General features: G+C 36.8%; 2 protein-coding genes across 4 annotated transcripts in view; one reads left to right on the forward strand and one right to left on the reverse strand.

Moving 5' to 3' along the window:
- Positions 1-14,607, reverse strand: part of pkp4 (plakophilin 4) — a 92,945-nt gene extending 78,338 nt beyond the window's left edge. Inside the window, exon 1 of one of the 3 annotated variants that reach the window (XM_088001359.1) lies at positions 14,469-14,607. Coding sequence is in view for 2 of the 3 variants with exons in the window: in XM_014996953.2 (XP_014852439.1) it covers positions 1,367-1,373 (7 nt within the window). In the remaining variant the exon portion in view is untranslated. Of the gene's footprint in view, positions 1-1,366; positions 1,521-14,468 lie in introns of those variants that run through there. The other 2 variants (XM_014996953.2, XM_014996960.2) reach the window with 2 other exon arrangements.
- A 36-nt stretch (positions 14,608-14,643) lies between these two features.
- LOC106923738 (coiled-coil domain-containing protein 148) overlaps positions 14,644-22,797 on the forward strand; it is a 31,207-nt gene continuing 23,053 nt past the window's right edge. Inside the window, exons 1-6 of the mRNA XM_014996989.2 lie at positions 14,644-14,733; positions 16,271-16,353; positions 16,745-16,866; positions 20,355-20,458; positions 21,998-22,089; positions 22,160-22,311. Of these exons, the coding sequence (XP_014852475.2) occupies positions 16,290-16,353; positions 16,745-16,866; positions 20,355-20,458; positions 21,998-22,089; positions 22,160-22,311 (534 nt within the window). The 5' untranslated portion in view covers positions 14,644-14,733; positions 16,271-16,289. The remainder of the gene's footprint in view (positions 14,734-16,270; positions 16,354-16,744; positions 16,867-20,354; positions 20,459-21,997; positions 22,090-22,159; positions 22,312-22,797) is intronic.

Below are 22,797 nucleotides of genomic sequence, written 5' to 3' on the forward strand. Positions count from 1 at the left end.
ACAACAAATCAGTTGTGATGTATCTGAAGTGGAGGTGGCAAAAGATCTGGGCAGTTAACGTTCAGTGAGTCAAGTAATTTTTTTTTTTTTTAAATGTGACATTTTCAAGTAATCCCAGAAATAAAAAGCTGTGATGTCTTAAATTAAATTTCCAAATGTTTAGCAGTTTCTTCCACAATTAATCTTTATCCATTGAGGTCTATCTTACTGGTTAAATATGTTACCGATTACCACATAGGAAAAATACAGCATTTTGAACATAAAAACCAAAATATTATTGCATTTAAGTAAAGGTACTCTGAGAAATTGGCTATGGATCAGACGTAAATGATTTTTAGCTGTCTGTCACTTCTGAATGGGTTGGTTAGAAACTTCAACTCTGATTACTTTTCCAAAAAGGCAACTGCACTAAGTCTGCACAACATAAAAAAATCTTGCAATAGGGATAATATAGGTAAATATCTTGATGATGACATCAGGTGTGGTATATCCCCATTTTTGAGAATGTTTGACATTTTGAGAAAGATTTTTGGCATTTAGTTATGGTATATTTAGTTGTACCAGTCTCTTTGGCTGACTGTTGAGTTTACTCTAACCTTACATGGTCAAGAAGATGAAATGATCTTAGAGTATACCAAGTCTCAAATCTTAAACACCCTAAACTGTAGAGGTGTATGGAAAGTAGTTAAATTGAGAACAAAAGGAAATAGGCTGTTTAAAAACAAGAATTTGACCCTTTAAGACACAGATGCTTTTAAGACTGACTAATCAGCCTTATGTAAAATCAAAAGAATAGTTGGGAGAAATACAGTAGTTACTATCAGCAACAGCCTCTCTAAAGACCTACAGCACATAATCACTCTTTGCAAAACCGTGTATTGATTTCCCTGATAAAACTAACAACTTTAGTCCCAAACAAGTTCACCAGGTTGAACTTTAACCTGTTTTAACCAGCAAACCAAACAAATTCACAAAAGGAACATTCCAAGGAGTATCGATTTCAGGCAAAACGCTAAAAAACTGAAACACTTTTGGCAATCCTATGCTGAGCACTTCCAAATAGAAAGCAAGGAAGCCCTGAAAAAAGCAGCAAGCCACAAACTACTGTAGCTTTTTGTGAGCAACAAACCTACACAAAATTCCTCTCAGGAGGATGATAATTACTCAAAGCACATGGTGGAATTGCTAGCAAAAAATATGAGCAAACAAGCAAAAAACAACCTATGCCTGACACACCCGAAAACAAAAGGAATGCTCAGACTTGAAACAGTTTCAGCTGTACACACAATCACTCCATCAATGATTACCCGGTGAAAGCCCCATAAGCCAATGAGGATGATAAAGTCTCCTTTAAACAGACACATACCTGTCATTTTGCTGGTCTACCAATGGCAGGACACACGAGTCTGTGTGGACGAGCGACAACGTTCCAGCAACATCTTCACCTCTTTCTCAATAAAGAGAAGAGGAAAAATGATTCCACAAGATGCTGCACCAAAGCCTACCCTACATGTTGAGACTCACGCCCACGAGTGTTGCAATAACCTGAGGTCTATTTGAGCATGTGTTCACAGGGCAGGGCCTGCCCCCAACTAGCAGGAAACAGTCACTCATACAGTATTAGAGTGCTCTAAAAAGTATTTACATCCTTACAGACTTTTACCGTTTCTGTGTTTAATCATTGTCAAATAACCCGAGTATATATGAAATGCAGTTTTTTTTTAAATGATTCGATTTTATTACAGAAAACATCCAAAGTATTCTTGCTTTCCCCTGTTTGAAAATAAATCTAATAACTTGACAATCATGACAGCTACAACTATTTCAAGTATTTTTATTAGCAATATGGTTATTGAATTTTTATATAACTAAGCAAACAAGCAATAGTAGTACAGTTACCATAGGATTCACATTAAGCAATACAGTCCCCCAAATTAAACAAATGTAAATTAAAAACAAAAATACAAATTCAACCAGAAAACACAAAAAAGAAACAAAAAACCCAAACTAAACTCAGCAATAAGCATCATTTTCTAAATTAAAGATTATCATATTTCTTCAAAGCCTTCTCGAAATGTAAATAGCGGTTGATTTGTGATTTACCATTGTGGCATATTAAATTGGGAATTATTATATTAAATTTTTACATCATAAAAAGTAAATAAATAATGATGATAAAATAAAATAAAAAAGAAAACTGAAGAAATCAGTAAAGGCACATAACTTTTTTTCACAGCACCTTCATGAGAATGCATTAATGTACACATTATTAATGTGTCCTCTGTTGCAATAAATCTCATGAGAAATGTTTACTCAAAGGAGGACGTGTTAAAAAGATGACAGCGCTCCCAAGCAATCTGTGTTTACAGTGTGCAGCAATATATCGTTCAACGAACAAATCCCAACAGAGATGAGTCGCCTCTAAAATTATTTCCTCACTACACTAGGTCACTTAACGGGGAGCAGAGAGGCTCAACTTCAGTCACTCTCATCAGCCGTTTCCAACATGGCACCCGCAGCAATATGTTGTGGCAGAGCAGGACATGAATTATTCTGATTGCATGCAAATCCCTTAAATAGAATCACAGATTGAGCTAGGCAGACATGCTTCATCCTGTCACACATTGTTAGCTAAATACATTTAATACCCTGATGCATTTCTGCACACTGTTACAATGCAAATACAGCGACTGCTGGAGTAAGGCTGCCTAATAGGGAATTATAGTATTAGATTGGGTTGTGTGATTTCATAGAAGTCATTAAAAGAAACTAATTCATTTTGTAACAGCTGTGCTAGAAGATTGTTGCTAAACATGATTTGATCATGGTTTGAGTTGTTCATTATTTAACCTCTTTTAAAAGTTCAGCAAGCGTCTGGTTAAATCAGTGGGGCACATTTCACTAAACCTGTGCACTCCATTTGCTGTGACAACCATTTTCTGTCCAGAGGAAATTATTGACATACCATAATAATAAATTACTGATGATGACAAATGTTTACATTTTTATATCCCAATGGACAGAAACACCAAAATCATAAATATAAGAGCACAACATGAAATAACTGGATATATCTCTATCCATTCACACAGTAAGCTTGCCATCTCATTTTAGCAAAGGCATCTCATGATTTTAGATGTAAACTGTGACTGAAGCCCCTCCCCAACTTACTGCTTAACACTGACAACAAGCCGCCTAAAAGAAGGTCACATCAGCATTTCCCTTGGCCTAAAGAAAAACTAATTTGGTTGTTTGAAATTATTTTATATGGGCTAAACAAAACAAGTACCACCTATTGCAACTAGAGGTGTGCCGATCGATCGGTCACCGATCATAATCGGGCCGATTTTCGTGAAAAAGTGCATGATCGGTGATCGGCGATCATTGTCTCTTTTACCGATACCGATCACCTGCATCTCATTTCCAGCCTGCCTGTGCAGCTGGTCTCCTCTTTCCTTCACTGCGCAAACGCGCAGCAACAAATCCTAAGCGATGTGTAACTATAACGCACTGAGTGAATGGGGAAGTTTGCGTGTTGAGGCGGAAAATTGAAGCAGGTCAAATTCCATCAACACAACAAAGCTAATATGGCATAAAAACAATGCCATACTTGACAGAGTTTGGCTACATCGAGGCTCACTGCAGTAAAAAAGACATACGGAGCGACCAGATAGCAGGTAAAGCAGCGCACAGCTACAAATACTCACCCGGATTAGCATGATGGTCAGAAAGCTAAACAAATAACCCGCAAAATTATTTAAGTATTCGAGCTGCGATGTAAGACGCTGGTTCTGTTCTCGCTGTTGAACCGCTGCTACGCTACAGATAGTAATATTTCACAGACGGAGCTTCGCTTCTGCTCCACCTGGTAGTGACTCTCACACCAAACCTGCTTAAAGCTGCAGCATATAACCTAAAAAAATAAATTTTACATACGTTTTAAAACTTTCGCTGTCCTAACATGAGACAGATAATCTCTAAAAAAAACAATCGATCTCCTCCCTGTTCTGCATAATTACTCCGCTCAGAAACAGCCACTCAGAGCTAGCAGTAATCAGCTAGCTGCCATGCTATCAGGAAGTTTTCATTCAGTAACTCTGGATTGTTTATTGTAATGGAACCTGTTTTTGCCTTTGAATGTTAAGTTTTATACTTGAATTTTTTTGGCAATGTTGAGAAGTTTTATTTTGGCTCTTTGGGTTATTTAGCCTCTTCAGAGCCTTCATATGTTATCAGTCTGTTAAAGACAGTATTATCAATAGCAGTACAATTTACACAATGCCTGTTTTGTTTAGTTTTCTTCTTGAAAAAAGTTATTAAAAACAAGTTTTTGTCTAAATTAAGGTGAATTCATGGTTTCCACATAATGTAACCGGTAGTGTTTATGATTAAAATAATAATAATAATAATTATGTGATCGGTATCGGTGATCGGCCCTCATGGGTGATCGGTATCAGTATCGGGAGGAAAAAACCTGATCGGCACATCTCTAATTGCAACACTTTTAAAACTATAGTTGGATCGCTCATTTATCAATTATCAGCTTGGTATGCTCCCAGTATTACTCTATCAAAAGCAGAAACAGCGTAAAGATGCAATATCTTGTTGAATTAGAAGTTGAAAACCACTATACTGTATAGTGTGTTCATTAAATAGTTATGTTTATGTAAATAAATGTTGAATAAGTGATTATTATTTATTCTGCAACAGTACATATAATGGTTGTTTTCCATTTTTAAGTAAAAGTAATTAGGGCTGTGTTAATATGTTGAAACTGTGGTATTGCTTCACAGGGTTACATTACCTTGAGTGTCTCAAAGCAGTCTAAGCCATATAGATGTATTCTCAATAGATACAACATCCGTTATTTTTTCCGCACTCCTACTGGTGACACTTGTTCACTCCAATATTTGAAACAAACGCAAATATTGCACAGTTTTCGTGCACGAAACACGAAAGCTGTAACCCCTCTTTCCTATTTTACTTGCATTAGTTAAAAAAAGACATCTAAATGTAGAATTATTACATTATGAGACCATGGAAATTAAACATGACAATTAGAGCAATTCAAAGATATGGCCACCCTAAATAATTTGTGTTTCCCACAGAATCTGATCACAACTGTAGCAGTTATATGAGGAAGGTAAATAATAATTTTGTTATTGCACTTAATAACTAAATGAATGCCTTAATTTCTTCCTTGTGACTAACACTCATTATTGCTTGTTCTTAAGTCAACAGATTAACTGGTAAAAAATAAATAAATAAATAAAATAGCTCCCTCTATCTGTAAACACTGTCAACAGTTACAGACAAGAGCTTAAATATGTAACCTATTTGTTTCAATGTATGTTTATTTTGAAAATATTTGCTATAAAACCACAAAAGCCTAGGAAAGTCTGTAAAACTTTTAAATTGCTGTTTCTGCCTTTAGACGGGGGAAATGATGTTTAGCAGGTAAAAAAAAAAAAAAAAAAAAAAAACTCCTCTCAATCCAGAGACTCCAGCTCTGCATAAGAGCTGGATTTACTGAGAGAAGTAATGAAAACAATCAAACAAAAGTTTTGAATAGGTCTGTTATTATTTCACCAGTGGGGCACACCCATGTGTAAAATACTGATTTATGCACAGGATAAAGGCTGGGAATGTAACACAGCTCTGGGACATTTTGGGGAAGTCATGATAGTTATTTTATATTAGGATGCTAAAACAATATTTCTTGAAAAAGAGATGCCTTTTCATCCATGGCAATCACTAGACAGAATATCTCTACAATTCCAGTCTTGTGACACCAAGTCCTGTAGAGAGCTGCTTGGTGCACTGAGAAAGCTATTTAAGACAACAGTGAAAAATGATCAAGATTGCGAGACTGAATTCTTTTGTAAAGAGACATGTCCTTCTGAACTTCTGTGAACTTGGAAAACAAGAGAAAGAGAACTCCTTGTTCTAGTGGGATCTCTTGATAATTGAAAAGCACAAAATTGCGGATATTCACTGCAAGCCCTAAATGTGACTTTATGATTCTAATGCTTAATTATCTCTGGCACAGTGATAGTTAGATATTTGACATTAGACAAACAACTTGCACATTCTAGGTGGTGTTCTTCATTGATGTACAATGTATCTGATAAAATGGAGGGCTCAAGATGTTCTGTCTGAAAACTAATTTTCCTTGGCACTGCCTCCTCGATGCCCAGATCTTCAGGGTAGACAAACTGGAGTTCTAGCTGTGCTGCTGTTCATTTATGGCAGCAGCTCATAAATACACCATGAAAACAATTTAAAAAAAAAGACAACCAGTGGTGTGCAATTATCTTTCTGACACATCTGAATCACCAACTGTGTGGTAATGTTTAAATGTGCATGTGTAGGAAGAGTAATTATAATATTTCCATAGCTTTATAATTATAATTTTACAACATAAGATCAGGTTTGCCTATACTTTATCACACTTAATTAAATTGCTTTATAAATTAACTAAATGTGATGCTTAGTGACAACAGAATAAGCAGAAATCTCACATATTCAAGCCTTTTCTAATTAGTGGTGCTTTTATAGAGATGTCTGAAATTACAGCTACTTAACCTAAGAGAAAAAAAAGACTAAATCTTCCTCGGTATTCTTCTGCCTTTGTTCTCTCCCTTGACTTTTGTATTTTCATTATGCAAGTCCTTGAAACTTTCCAAGTAAAAAGTTACTTGGACCTCAAATTACTGGAGTTCAAGAACAACCTTTTTTATGCAAAGGAAAATGTTGATCTATTATTACACAAGCTAAATAAATGCCTAATAGCCCCACTTAATTTTTTGTAAAATGTTTATTTATCAGAAATATTCAACAGTTGGATGAGGAATAAGCCTTTGAAAGACCTATGTGCTGCCAAAACAATTTAATAAAAATGCAAGAGGAAAGTTAACCACAAATAGTTCTGAAGATTTATAACCCCCATTCTGAACAGAGACAAACAACATTAACTCCATTACATGACTCAATGGTCAAGTTAAGTTACATGCATATCCAATAATTAAATATACATTTAACATCAGTAGAAAGGGTTCAGAACCTCAGCAGAAATACAAGTTGGTTCAAATAAAGTAAGTAGTACCATCAACTAAATACACAGCTTTATTAATGACAAATGTAATTCTTGATTATGTTGACCTAGTTCCCATTGATTTTTATTATAATACTCACGCAAAGTCTAATTATTATTGATTGATCTTAAACTGATAATGCAAAGAAATACAAAATCTCCAGATTCTTCTTTTAATTTGTGAAAGATATCCTTAAAAGATCTTCAGACTGATCTTTGATAGATTGTGAAACTGATTACGAGGCTGATTACTCAAGGCGAGAGAAGCACATAGAGGATGTGAGCTTTACTGTACCCACTTTTTGCAGTGATGTGAATGAGTGGTGAAGAACGTCTTAGGGAATCTGATCGCACGTACCATAATGGCAAAATTATAAAGTCTTTTGATCAATTAGATCTTTGCAGGTTTCCTATTGTACTTGTGCAGGGTAAATTGATTTCTTTTCTACATGGATTAAACCAAATGGTGACAGAAAACTAGTTCTCTAACCATAATTTCTCACATCTTTAGATACAGTATAAGTCTTGATACAATACAGCCCACATTCACACCTTAACTTTACAGCAAAATGTAAAGCTTAATAGAAGTCTATAAAATGTCACTTTAAATGCCATGAATTTGACCTGCATTCATTTGCTCATTTTCAAAGTCAAGAAATCCACTTTCTGAGGTAATTTGACTTTGTTGCACTCATCTAAATGCCTTGACATTTAAAAAGGGAATCTGTTATGCAAACAGGTGAGGCATGTAAATCCTGCACGTTGTTTAGTTTTCAGCTGTGGACTAGATAATTAGTACAAGGTGTGTGGTCACTGGAATGACATGGGGATATGCCATCACGTTCTGACTAGGATTGCCATAATCATCAACATTTAGATAATATTTATTCAAATGACACTCAGTGGCGAGAAAATCAACGCAAACTGACCAATTTTCCTTCTTCAGATAGAAGTAACATAGTACTGTGTTCTGTGGGTACAAATTAACATAGATGAATATCCCTCAGCATGCAGCTCAATCCCTGACCAAACAGTGAAGTGATGAAATGACTAGCAAGCCCCCCCATTTACTCATCTAGTTAACTGTAAATGAGGGCTACATTACATTGCCTACTACATATGATAATTAAAGCAAAGAAAAAAATTCTGACTGCATCTGGTAATATTTACTGCTAGAAACAACTCTTTCTTCAAAAAAGATTGGTGAAAGTGATATCTGGTACTGGGTAATTTTATTAGGTTCGGTCAGGAGTGTGATACTTTTGTATTGTGACAGCCCTGTCTCTCAAACACCAACATCACCGAACTTACACAAAGAAATCTAGAAGGACAGACAAAACCAAGCGTAGCGCTAAGAAGAAAAAGTCAAATGTCTAAAAAGAAATTGCCTATAAATTTCCTTTGATTATCTTCAAAACTGAAAAGACAAATACAATGCTGATCCCATTCATACTGCCAGTTTTTTTTAAAGAAGAAATGTAAATAAGATTAAAATGGTTGTTTAGTCAGATAATTCAGGAAGCTGTTTCTTAGAAACTTAAAATTAACTTGTCATTGAAGTCATATGATTTTTGTTGTATCTGTACGCCAAGTCTAAAGGACAAGATAAAAAAATAAAAATAAAAAAAAAACTCTTTCAGCTCTGTCTTTCCTCCTTAAAAGTGTTTCATCTCCTCCCCTTAACCACTAGTAAATAGATACATTTTTTCTGGGGTGATAAGGTGAGAAGAACTTTACATTCAGCAAGGTCGACTGTTAGCTGCTGAGGTAACTCTGGCTGAATTGTTTAAACAGTTAGCCCTTTGCTAAGGAAGGAACTCTGTCCTTCTACTGACCACATCAACAGAGACGAATGTCCATGTTACAGACTCAGCAAGTCAGATCAATGGGTGGCTGTTTTACTGGACAAAATTCTATTGTGCCTCTAATCTCTAAAAATGCTGACATGCTCTGTGCTCCGTATTATCTTCAGCTATCAGGAACCCAACCACAGCATGAAATCTGGGACTCTTCCCGTCTACATATCCAGTTAGATCACCATTTAGCCACCAGCCACGCATGTTAAGGCTTATTCACACACACACATGCCGAAGCAGGACCAAATGACATATTGATGATTTATGGCTGTTTAATTTATTCAAGTAAATTTGGTATTTTTTTTCCAGATACAATCAGAAAACGTTCTAAAAACAGATGATAATTGCTTGGAACCATTTAAATTAATATCACATTGCCAAATCTAAAGTTCAGCTTTTTAGTACTTAAGAAAGAATGTGTTCACATGATGGCAGATGAATATAACTATGGAAATTCCCCACTTTACTGCATGTGGTTTTTGCTTGGTGGAGACAAGATGAATGCTTTCAAACCAAGCCATAATGTGGAATGGAAAGAACCTGATGTTTGTTGGATTTCATGACAAAGTGATTTATATCACTTATGATGAACGTACACACTGGGTTGATTGCTTCTGCTACTGTTCTGTGATCAGTCATCTTCATCCCACAAAAGCTATACCAAAGTTGCTCAGGCAACTTCTTAGACAAGACAGATGCACACAAACATCACTCAGACATGTCTTCATTATTCTGCAAACTATAAAGCAAATGTCCTCTTGCCGTTGCTGCTATGCAGTTTTTCATGCTTTTTGTTTATCAATATACAGATGCGACTCAATAAGAGAATTGCATCAAGTTTAAAATTGTAATTTATTATACAGATTTATTTCATACGATTTTTTTTAAGGATCTATATCTGTAAATGTTACAGCTATTGAAAACTTAAGACCTAGTTTTTGCTATGGCCAACACAATCATAAGGACGACTGCTGACTTGACAGTTGTTCAGCAGACGGTCACCAACACCATCCACCAGAAAGGTAAGACTATAAAAGTAATTGCAATAGAAGCTAGATGATCACACTGTATTAGATCCAAGCTTATTATCTGAAGGTTGAGTGGAAGGAAGAACTGTGATAGGAAAAGGTTCAAAAGTATTAAATATAACCACAGTCTTGATGGGAAGAAAAGCCCATTCAAAAGTCAGGGGGAGATTAATGAGGAAGCTGGAGTCAGTGATTCAAACGACAACACACACACACAAAGATCTATCCAGAACATTGTCTCATTCCTTGTGTTAAGCCAAGCAGAAAAAAATTACTGGACTGTTGCTTAGTGCTCCAAAGACCTCTTCAGATGAATGCAAATTTTGCATTTCATTTAGAAATCAAGATCCTGAAGTTTAGACGAAGAGTGAAAAAGCACATAATCCAAGTTGCTTGAGGTCTCTTATAAAGTGTCAAGAGTTATTCATAATTTGGAGAGCAAAATTATATGATGGTGTTAATCCAATGTGTTTTATTAGGTCCAAAGGCAGCGCGGCAGTCGACACGGAAATTTTAGACCACTTCCTGCCTCCTTCTGCTGACGAGCTAGATGGAGAAGCTGATTTTATTTTCCAGTAGGACTTGCCACCTGTCCACCCTGCCAAAGGTACCAAAAGCCACTTCGGTGACCATGATGTTATTGTGTTTGGTTAGTCAGAAAACTTATCTGACCTAAACACAAGTTTATTCTGTATTGCAAGGGGAAGATGTGGGTCAACAAACCCAACAATGCACACAAGCTAATGGCTATTAAAGCAACCAGTAATTCATAAAGGTTGACATTTCTACATCCAAATTATTATTTTAATTCCTTTTCTTACTTTAAAATGGATAAACTTTACTATTTTAAACTGGTAAATAGAAGCTTGGGTTTTCATGAGCCACTAACAGCAAAATGAAATAAAATAAATTAAGTACATCGTTCGATGAGTATAAAGATTTTTCTCTCTTCAACCAAAAGATTATATTTTTATTTACTTGAGTGTCCATTGGTGAAACACTAATTGAACAAAATATGCAGTAAAAGCTTGAATTTTCAGGGATTAGAACTGACTGAGTTGCACACAATGGACACTGAATTTGTCTTGACGAACTGGAAGGGTGGAGAGGGTGCTTGGGGGGCTCTTTAGCACAGACACAAAGAAAGCTCACCACTTTGTTTCCAAGCTTACAGCCTATGAAGTAAGGGACTGGAAAAATACTTTCTCTTTCCAAAAAATTGCTGGGGAATAGTGTGGGTGGGGGCTTCTTTTTGACTGTAGCTTAAAAAAAGGAAATCTGACACGCAATGTGGGGGTATAGGATTAAGCCTTGATGTTAGCCAGAATTTAGGGGGTGAAAAAGCATAAGGAGAACAGACCTGCCAAAGACTACCAAGCTATTCAGCCCTTGTCAGTTTCCATTAAAAAGAACTCACCATGAAGTCTGGGTCAAATAATCACACCACCGACCTTTGCTATGGTTGCGGTTTTGTCTGCTGCAGGATGGGGTTGTTTCTTCTATATAAAGAATGCCTTCCCCAAACACATAATAGTGCTAGCACACATGTGAGGCAATTCACGTTGCTCTTTAAACAAATCACACTTTTCTCAAAGAACAATGAACAAGAGGTACCATGATGAAATAATTTGATCAAGTTGTACAAGAAGTCCTCTGAAAATTAAAAATGAACATCCAATGGGCCAAACAAAGTCTTGTGCTTTAGAAGCTAAAAACTGCAAAGCAACAACAAAAGATAGTGGAAAAGTCTGGCTCCGTCTTGCTCTTTCGATTCCAAAGAAAACCACCCCTGATGGTTGTCAGCTGTGAGGCTGTGTGTAAGCAGTGCAGTAATGTGAATCACGAGGGGAGGGTTTCACTGAGTATCTGTGCTTAGGTCTGACGGTGTGAGAAAAAGGGAGGATGACTGCAAGAGGCAGCGAAGCATCTGAACTTCTAGTGTTCCAGTATAAAACTGACTTGGCATGCAGATAACCAGTCCACTTCTGCATGATGAAAGCTGAAACTTAAGAATGCTCCTTTTCAGAGGCAGGAGGAGACAAGGACTACAATCATTACCAAAATGTGTAGACTTCATTACCCAAAAACAATTAGATGATAATGTTTTTCAAACCATTTAAAGCCTTAGAAGTGGGGCTGCAATGCTATTCCAGATGTTTCAATAAACTGTTCAATCTTCATTTATTAGGCTGACTTTCACCATTTGTTGGAAGAACAAACAAGCAAGAAACCGCCTCTTTTAATGAGCTTACATTTCCAATTTGGCTTTAGGAAGACATGCAAGTGTAAGCTGTAATACTTTCTTTTTAATTTAAAAAATATGATATGTCAATAGAAAAGCAGTTGTTAAAAGCTCTGAAGTAAAAATATGTGATTGACAAAAAAGGAGAAGCATGAAAAACAAAAAAACAACAGGAAAAACCAGCTGAAGTTCAAAACAAGGGATAAATCGTGTGGGAATATTTATGGCGATTAGAAAATGACATTTTTGTTTTCTCTTGTGATTGCTTTTATGCAAATTAAGCATCACTAATGACTATGCAAAGTTATTGCACTCAGCTCAAATAATGGTACCATATTTTTGTGGGAAGTTGTTATTAAATAAGTGAATGTCTATTCTGAAAATAAATTAATTGTTTTAAGGGTGGTTTTACTTTAGCAGAAAACCCCAAGAACGTCCTATAAACCAGGATTTATGTATGGTGTAAGCTGCAGAATGAAGTAGAGACTCAATAGTGTATTTTGTGCTGCATTAGATGGTGCCCTATATTACAAACTAAATCAAATCCATTCCATTTTGAATTTGGATGGAAAAAGGGACTTGACAGGTGTTTGTAAAGTCCCTTATTCATTTACACAAATAAATAAAGTAGTAATGGAATAGTTGCATGCATTAAAATAACACACTGCCACCCCTCTCCCACCTGTTGCTGCTCTTAAGTTGGTTGATTGAAAGCCTCACTTTTCCTGCACTTACAAGAAAAATATTAAATATTTCTGTTAATGGTTAATAATGCTCATTCTTTAAAACACAATGCCTTTCTTTTTCTTTGTTAGTTCTGTGATTTTTTTGTCCTTTCATTAATGTAATGTATCACACCATGTATTTTCTACTTTGATATTAAATTAAAAATATATATATTTCTGTTTATGAAACATACAAAGAATGTGTCATCCCAATGCCTCAACCTCTCTCTCTCTTTCTGACCTTCATGATCTTGCTCACTAAGCTCTATATCAGTCATGGGCAATGGAGAAGATGCAAGTGGCAACTGGAAAGGAAAGTTTTCATGCATTGACTTGAATTAATTTAGTCTACCAAACACTGTATCCAAACAGTGCTTTGACCTTTTGCAAATATTCCTATTGGGATCGCAAATGTCATTGGACATATTTTGCACATATAGCAACATTTGCAGAAAATTTCAATGTATCAAAAAACCCTAACCTTAAAACAAAAAAGGGTCAAAATATGTACATTTTGTTAAAATTTCCCCCTCTTTGCCTTTAAAACTATGTGGTGTCATTGTAAACTGAGACCAATAATCACTTTACCTGTTATCCCTATGTGTGCAGTGTTACAATTAGGATAAAGTCTAGACCACTGAATTAATTAAGCAGCAACAGAAAATTCCCATGAATCTGACATCCTTTACTAATGTAATCCTTGGGTGAGTGGCATGAGATTTGAGACAATTACCCAATTAGTACCTTGTAAGCATGCTGCACGTAAAAACATTAGCTTAGATAATTAGAGTTTTTCTCAAGCAGTCACGGTGGCAACGAAGTCCATTATCTTTTGGTTGGTTTTTCTGCACAATACACAGCAATGGGAGCTTGAAGAAACGCCCCTGGGTTTAAAAAAAAATGCAGATTAGGGTAATTAAATATGGCGTAGTTTGAACGTAGCGAGTAAAACGTGGGAGTTCAAAAAAAAAAAAAAGATAAAGTCAATCTAGTGGGGGCAGGAGAAATTAGGATCTCCGCCTCTCTGCAAACTCGCATTCCAGAGATTCCCACACTCCTAAAACTCACCTGCCTTTTACTTTACCGCTTACAACGCAAGGTTACAGTGGCATATTCACTTAATACAGTGAGTTCTTTTTAAGAAAAAACTGGTGCAGAAACTGTTTCTTTGCGCTATCCGGCTAAGTTTTCCCAGCAACGGTTAGGGACGACATGAAGAAACAGCGCGAGGACTCTCCCTGAAAGGTGAGCGCGGTCTGCGAGGAAACGGTCCAAAGAAGAAGATTAGCGGGGAATTGGATTGTTTCCCGCAGAGAAGAAGCTTTAAAATAGCTTATCTTCTCTTTCACTCGCACATAAAGCGCTCCCTCTTGGTTTTCTCCGAAAAACGAGACTTTCAGAGTTGAACCAGCTGCCCGTTCTCTCCTGCTTCTTCTCCGCGAAGCAGAGATGCTCTAACCTCCTAAATTACTCTGCAGTTGGAAATGCCATGAAAAACAAACAAGAAAAGAACAATTCACATACCTTGGAGGACAGTTGCTGCGCTGGGCTGAGCTGTGGCTCGGACCTACGTGGAAATGCGTAACTTCATCTGTAAAGTCCAGTTTACTCCCATGCATGTGGAAGAATGAAACTCGTGTCCATACTGGAGGGGAAGAAGAGACAACCCCTTCCCTGCTTCTAGCAGCAGTCCCAGACAGAGCGAACTGACATGACGTAACTGGGAATGTGGGAAACCAAAGTGCACTCCTGATTGGTTGTGGCATGATAAGTAGGCGTTTCCGAGGAGGTACGTACGCTTGAAATGACCAGTTAGAGCAGAGATGACAGTTACCGTGGTTACTGTGGTTTGTCAACCTATACACTAAAGAGAGGGAAACTAGGTAAGTTAGATGGTTTAGTAAGTAAATAGATGTTGATTTTTCTGGCATGACAACGAATACTTATAAGACCTATGTAAAGGTAACCCATTACAATTGATTGAGGTCTAATTTGTTTGATTTTAGAAGTTGACGTTCGCTGCTCATGCTTTTTCTAATAACTTCCAGGTTTATTTGTATTTTGATGCGATATGGACATCTGTCCAGACGAGAAGTGTTTATCCTGTAGTAGCTATTTTTTAGGATTGTCGATTATTATAAAACAAACTTCCCATACAACAGAAATTTGATTTATTATTATCCACAAATTTCCAGATATCTGGAAATTTATTAAAGAGTTTATGTGGCTAACATCTCAACATATGGCGTGTTTTCTACATTATGGACACTGTTGTTTTTAAAATACAGTCATATTCAGTAAATTAAGATAATATTGAAAACTTAATTTCAGTAATCCAATTTATTAAGTGAAACACATTATATCCATTAATTACTCAATAGATTGATGTTTTTGAGTCTATTTCTGTTAATAAGATTTTGATCTTACGTAATAAAATATGACATTTGAGATTAGAATCATACATCAGACCAGTAAAATATACATATATAAAGAGCAGCATCTTTGGGGGTCACCCAACCTCCGTATTTTAACAGGAAATGCATGCTTTGGTCAAATTAGACTAAGATTAAGCTTTTTGGCTTCACTTCATGGTCTCATGCCCACTCTTAAGTATAATGGAGGATCTGAGATACTGTGGGCTTGTTTCTCTTTTAAAAGACATGGAAGTGATATGCCTCCTGTTGGAGTGTATAGTACCACAAACCTTTTGAAAAGAAGAGCAAATAATCAGAAATAATCAAATAATATTCTAATTTGTGGAATTTTTCACACTGAATAATGCACCTCTTTAAAGATAGGCTTTACCTCATTTGATGTCAAATAACACTACTGCAATAAATATATATATATACATATATATTGACCTTTTTACAAACCTTTATACACCAATAATCATAGAGGTTGCTTTAAATTTGTTGGAAACAAAAATGAAAACGCATTCTGGAGACCTTTACAATCACAATGATAATCCAGAATTATATTTTACTCATATTATTAAAAATTCTGTGTAATATTTTGTTGATGCAACTTTGTGTTTGATTATTTTAAAAACTGGCATTGTTTTTGATATATTTACAGTGAACTTTGCACTATCACAGCATTTGTTGTTTGCAGTCTGCACAACTCTGCATTTGTTGTGATGCAGAGTTGCAGTAATTTGACTTACTGTTTCTGATTCTCCATATTTATAAGCACTTTCCTCAGAGATTTTGTAAAACAAGATATAGCCTGATTTATTTATTTTTGCCTGTGTATCTGTAGAGCAATGTGCCTATTTTGTCTTTATGATTTTTTAAAATGCAATGATCTTTTTTTTTATTTGTAAGGGAATCTAATTTATTAAATATGGACCAAATAAGTGGAGGGAATCTACCCAGATTCATAACAAGCTACAGGGCACAAGAAGCAGGTGAGAATTTGCTCGAGATTCCTGACTACTGATAAAGTGGCCTACTGAACTTTTGTATATCTCTGGCTCACTAAACCCGTTAAAAGCCCCAGGTGCTGTCATGTTTTTGATGTTTTTGTCAGAGGCTACGTTGCTTTGTGTTCCTTCACCTTCCTCGCAGAGTAGCAGGTGAAGCACTTAGAAATATGTCTGACAGCTTGAGCTTACTGTCTGCTAAACCCACTCTGTGCGGTAATTTCTGAAATATACATATAGTTTGCAATCGATGTAGTCCCTCTGTCTGCCCCTGTATTATTTTCTTAGTTTGGTTCACCTCAGACAATAACTGATGAGATTTTCAAGAGTTTCAAGGATTCCAATTCAGCCATATCATTTGCTTTTATCCATGCAGAAAAACTGACACTGCGGATGAAAAACGGTGTTGGCGGCCCCATGTACAAACTGGCTGAATATGAAACGCTGCAAGCCTTTGTTGATGCCAGACGTCGGGAGTACCATCTCATTGGACAAAAGGTAGATTTTGGTAATCAGGATCATCCATGCCCTAAAACAATGCAGTATGAAATTAATTCCTGGTACATTTGTTAACGCTGTGACTTAGCAGCAAATGAGGAGGAAATTGCTGTAAAGACACTCTGTACCCTTACTAGAGCACAAGCTGACAAAAACCTGAGTTTGACGAGTGATTATAACACAGCATGACTTGATATGCTATTTGATATACATATTAAAATAGCATATTTTGACCACATGAATCAAACACTTACAAAGTACTGTTTTTCACTTTTACTCAGTCCAGAAATATGAATGGGTGTATTAATAATACTGTGGTGGAGAATAACATCTTTGCAAATTGTAATTTAATTCTTTGTTGTTTTAAAGGAAGCCATTTTAAGTTCTTAGTTGTATGACTAAGCAGAGGAGTTATTGTGACGCCAGTGGTGATTAAGGTGTTAGGCCTATGTTGTTTTAATTGGTGAGCTGTCAGAAGTCTTTTTGCATCATGCCTTTGGCTTGTTCCAATGCGGCTTTCTGCACATTAAAGATAAGACGGCCTATGTATTCACGTTCAGTCACACAGCTGAAGGGAAGCCCTTTTCAGCATCTCTCTCGGTGACAACATGGAAGGTAAATAAATGATTCTGAGTTGCTACAAGTTTGAAATATGTTTTACATTGTGGGTAATTCAGGCTGTGTTTAAAAACACTATTTTTTTTCCTGTAAAATACACTGTAAGCCTTTGGGGTGAGGTCTGTTGTGCACCAATGTTAGGTTAAAAGAAATAGAACAAAAGCATTTTTTAAAACGGCGACTAAAAAGACAAAATGTATTTATCTGTTTACTTATAAAAGAGTTAAAATAGAAAGACAATGATATTCAGGAGCAGTTATCTCATACTATCAATATTTCCTACGCAATAAAGCAAACTAATAATATCTCACCACTAAGATATAAACAGAATGGTTGACAAGTGGTCAAGGTGCCCACAAGGGCATCTCCATGCCCCAATACCTGATTGTTTGAACAAAACATAGGAAGAACTAGCAAACAATTCACTGGATAGAAAGAGTGGAGCATCCATGGCATTCTTCTTATCCAAGATCCATTAATTATGGAAAGGATCAGTAGGGAATCCCAGACTCTCCATCTTATTTTGGGGAATTCCAAGGTGTTTCCAGCCCATAAAAAATGTATATTGTAAATGACCCCTCCAGCAGGTTCTGGTCCTGCCCCCAGTGGGATCCAACATTACTTGCTGCAGATATGCAGTTGTCCCCAAGTGGGCATAGAAAAGAGTTGGATGGATGAACTAACAGGGAAAGACAGTCAATCTGGCTCTCACAATCTATTTCCTTGTTATATTTAAGATTCAGCAGAATTTGAGCATCAATCACTGGTATATTTTTCAAATGGAGCAATGGAAAGCAATGTGTGTTCCTTTGTGATTATTACATGGCTATTGCTTAATATCTACCAAACTGAATATTTTGTTTTAGAACAAAAATAAAATATTCACAGAACTATCTTTTGTTTTATTAGTAACATGTTTTTCCTTTTCCCCAAAGATTAAGTGTTCCTTGTAAAAAGGTCCTCTGTTGGGAAGGTCATGGATTTAAACAGTACAGCCTGAAACTGAGGATAGAAAGCTTTGGATATACACAGTAATTCCACGGCTCAGTATTAAGAGGACTTTCAGGAGTACTATGAATCTGTTACAAGCTGTGGACCGCCATATTGTTGCTGTAGGTGTTCTTATTTGACTCAACTCAGGACAGAAAAAATAAAATTACCAAATAATTTTATACACTAACTTAAGGCCCATTCTGATGGATTGTTTAATTTTGGCGAGATGGGACTCTTAGGTTGACACCCCATTAAATATTCTCTTCTTCACTAAGAAATGTTCACATATCGATGTCTAATCAGATTTTGTTTTTTCATATTAGTGAACGAAAGTGATTAAAAGGCGTTTAAATAAGAACAAAAACATTTTTACTTCTGAAAACTGTACAAAAATAGAATGTGTTTAGTAGCTGAAGAAAAGGTTAGAATATCTTACTACCTAAAATGAATAGCTGATGTTATCCTCTTTAGCTGATTCTCTAGTAGCCATCTATCAATATCTGACATCCTTCCTAGGAGAGATTTCCCCACTTATCACTTTCAGCTATGTGTTTGGCGTTTCTTACAGGGTATTTCAAATCATCCAACAGCATCTTTAAAAGACAAAAATCTAATCCTTAATCCAGCCTCGGACTTTCAATTTCAAGACTTTCTGTTTATCCTTTGTAGATTTACCAGTATTTAGAGGTGGTTATCATGTTGCACAGTCCAATTCTTCAAGCACCCTCTGACATATACTGGAAGTTATGGTAGATTTGTGATGGTCATGTCCTGCTGCAGCAAAAACAATCCCAACCATGATACTTTTAGTTAGGTTTCCGAATATTTCCTTGATATGCTTTTCAGAAGTTCTGCTCTTTGTCTGCATTCTCTGCTGCCTTCATGTTTTTCTCAGAGAGGAAAGCTTTCCACAGTGCCCACCTCTCATGAAAGCTAAACTTGTGTACCGTAGTCTATTTCTGGTTGCACAGACACACATGTGTATATTAACAGTAGCAAGATCCTGCTCGTGATGACAGTTTGGGATTTTTGAAAACTTTTTAGCATCTTGCAGTCTGCTTTCAGAGTGAACTTGTTTGCCGTCAGACATTTTGAAAATGTAGTTAGGATTATACTAGAAACTTGTCTATGCTTGTAAAAGTGTGTGTGAACCATTTTTGCTTTATTCTAACATGGATGTTAGATTAAGGATAGATGTTCAGCTGAACATGTGCACATTTCTTATGTATAAACAGCAGCCGCCTTCCAACACACAAACGGGCCATAAATTAGCACCAAAATCCTTTAGACGTCCTGTTTGTGATAAACACGCTGTACCAATGTATGTGACGCTGTATGTGAGATTTTGTTTAGTACAATTAAATGAATCACTGGTCTGTGCATAAAAACGAAAATAAAATAAAGAATGTCAGCCCTAACAGTTCTCTGAAGAACGGGCTGCAATGAAAAAGCAAAAGAAATGTTACCAGATTAAGAGTGTCGCGTCCTTCTTCCTCTCCTAATAACATGCCTCATGCATATCATGCATGCGTCTCCTTGATTATTTGAATTTTCCACTGTTTATTTGGGGGTTTCAGCTGATTTACCTCAGCTTATGAGACTCACACATACAATTATGCTAATCAAGACAACAGTAAAATTTTGATGTAAAAAGCTTACATTTTCTTATTAAAACGCCACCTGTCTCACAGCTCTGTGTGTAATGCCATTAATTCTAAATGTTCATGTTTGAACTCGGTTTCAAAAACTTTATGAATTCAAGAGTCAAATAAGTGTTTTTTTTCCCCCCCTCCAGGTTATAAGTTATAGACATTTAAAAGCAAGAATCCCCTTTAAGGACTCTCTTTTCTTCTTGTGGAATAAACCTTGTTTTATAGGTTCAGAAGACGTGCTGTGCAGCCAAGGCAACCAAGGAGAGCTCCTTATTACGACAGCACCGGCAGGTGTGGAGCAGAGAATGCCCCAGGCTGCAAAAAGCTGAGTAAGTACCCACTATAACTGCTTGTCATTATCTGCTGCAGTTTTCTGAATCAGCTTCTCGCACAAAGAAACCATTCTGCTTAAGCTCCTATTGCATCTGCATAGAAATCTGCATGACAAAGATGGGGGGGTGTTTAAAAAAAGAGGGAACCAAGTCAGATCGAAGAAGGAAAAATATGCCCATGGGGGGAAAAAGGTAGAGAGGCTTAAGTTGATTTCCTGATGGAGTTTTAAGGGTTGAATTGAGGTGGTGGAGTGACCAGGAGAAGTGGGAGGTAATAGTTGTGTCATTTCATGGGAAACTTTGTCTGCCCTTCTCTGTATGGGCCGTGGGTGATCAGGACCTAGAAGTGTCCTGCCTTGTGAAGTGAGAAGGGCAGCGTTAGCTCTGGGGTGCAGCTTGTTTGGCTGTGTGATGACTGTGTCTGAGCCAACCAAGGTTAATGATATACACAACTATGAGCCTCAGTAATGAGCCATCGAGATATGCCACTTCTTGCATCCCTCCACACACACACACACACACACAAACACACACACACACACACACACACACACACACACACACACACACACACACACACACACACACACACACACACACACACACAGAATACCTTGTGAAAGCTACATTGTCACATTGAACACTGGTAAATAAATCGCTATGGTTACCATGTCCTTTTCCCACACAGTCATAACACCCCTAAGGCCAGCTGCTAAAAAGCCAGCATTCGTGGGTAATTTCCACCACAGGCCATTTAAGTTCAATTCGTACCAGAGCTACAAGACACCCTGTCTGAAAAACCTTCAGTGAAAGTCCGTTATTCTTGTGTGATGGATGTTTCTAACTCCTCATCTCTCCACAAACCCTGTCATAAGCAGGAGCGCCGAACAGTTCGGAAAGTTCAACACATTCTTTCTTGAGAATTTCGTATTATGCCATCAGAAACAATTAGCAAACTACAAATTAAATCTGTATAAAAATTCTTGCGTCTTTCTGGCATCCAAGTAAGGATTTTTTTTTTTCCCACTTGCCCTATCTTCATAATATATTCCAGGATCTTTGCAGTTTGAATGCTTATAATTAACAAAACGGAAATAAATTAAAAAGGAGAAACCAATTTTAATCTTGCCCTATGCTGAATTGAAATCATGGTGTCGTATAGACAGTGATACATGCTTTATGAAAGGTGCTCATCGATGGATCTATCCATGGCAGCTTAACGGCACTGCCCTCTGCCAGTTGCCAGTTGACCTTTACCTGGCTAAACACCCAAGGGTGTGGGAACGCTATGTAGCTCGTAAATCATTCTGTGCTGGATTCACTTGACATTTTTGAGGTTGTTCTATCATTTATTTGAGAGAAGAAAAAAAAAAGAATGTTCATTTCAGGTGTTTTACCCGTTTTATCACAGTGTCTTTGTAAAACCTCATGGTGTATATTTGTAGATGCCATGAGGTTTTTTTTTCTTGTCCTACACTTTGAACTGAGTGTCTTTAGTGGATATGAACTGACTTTTCTCTCTCTTCTGCAAAACAGGGAACAGGCAGAGGACGATATCCGTGACTTTTTTAATGAGATCAAGCCAAGTGATATAACAGACACTGCCGTCTTCTTACTTCAGAAATACAGTAAGTCACATTAACTGTCCTCCTCTGTTTGTATATATATATAACACGGGTATATATTTATGCTGTTCAGGGCAATCTCTTGAAATGGAACGGAAAGCATTCAGAATAGCTACTGTTGTGCCTCTGTATCAGCTCAAAGATGACCTGTGCATCAGGCTGGGCAAGATGGAGGATCAGCAGCTCAATGACTGCATGTCAGACTGGGAACAAGTAAAGCAACAGGTATGTCTCAGATGTGACATGAAGATGCAACTGGATGTCTGCAGTTTAGTCACAGCAACCTTGAAAAAGACTGGCTTTACAAGATCTATATTTATCATAGACTGGCAAAATTTCTTAACAGATTGAAAGAAGATTTTTGTCTATCAGTTAAATAAAGTAAAATTGAATTTAGCACCTTTTGGTTTTATGTGGCTGTATTTATTTACCCAGTCCGTACACTGCATTTCAGAGACATATTGACTCTGCTGGTAGAAAGCTGTCCATCCTATACATCCAGCAAAGTTCAGACTCTCTCTTTTTCACAAACTGAACTCAACTTGTGGACAGGAGTAACTATTCATGAAACCCTTGTTGTTTTTGTTTTGTTTTTAGCTATTTACAGTCCTAAAGTCATAATTTCTTCGTTTGAGTCCCAAGAGCTTGTGGTTGGCTCTAGAGATGAATGGTAGGCTTAAGGCATAAGGACTGGTTTTTAAAGACAGACCA

This window comes from Poecilia mexicana, unplaced genomic scaffold (assembly GCF_051168715.1).
Source record: "Poecilia mexicana isolate PSO_F unplaced genomic scaffold, ASM5116871v1 scaffold_2, whole genome shotgun sequence".
NCBI lineage: Eukaryota > Metazoa > Chordata > Actinopteri > Cyprinodontiformes > Poeciliidae > Poecilia > Poecilia mexicana.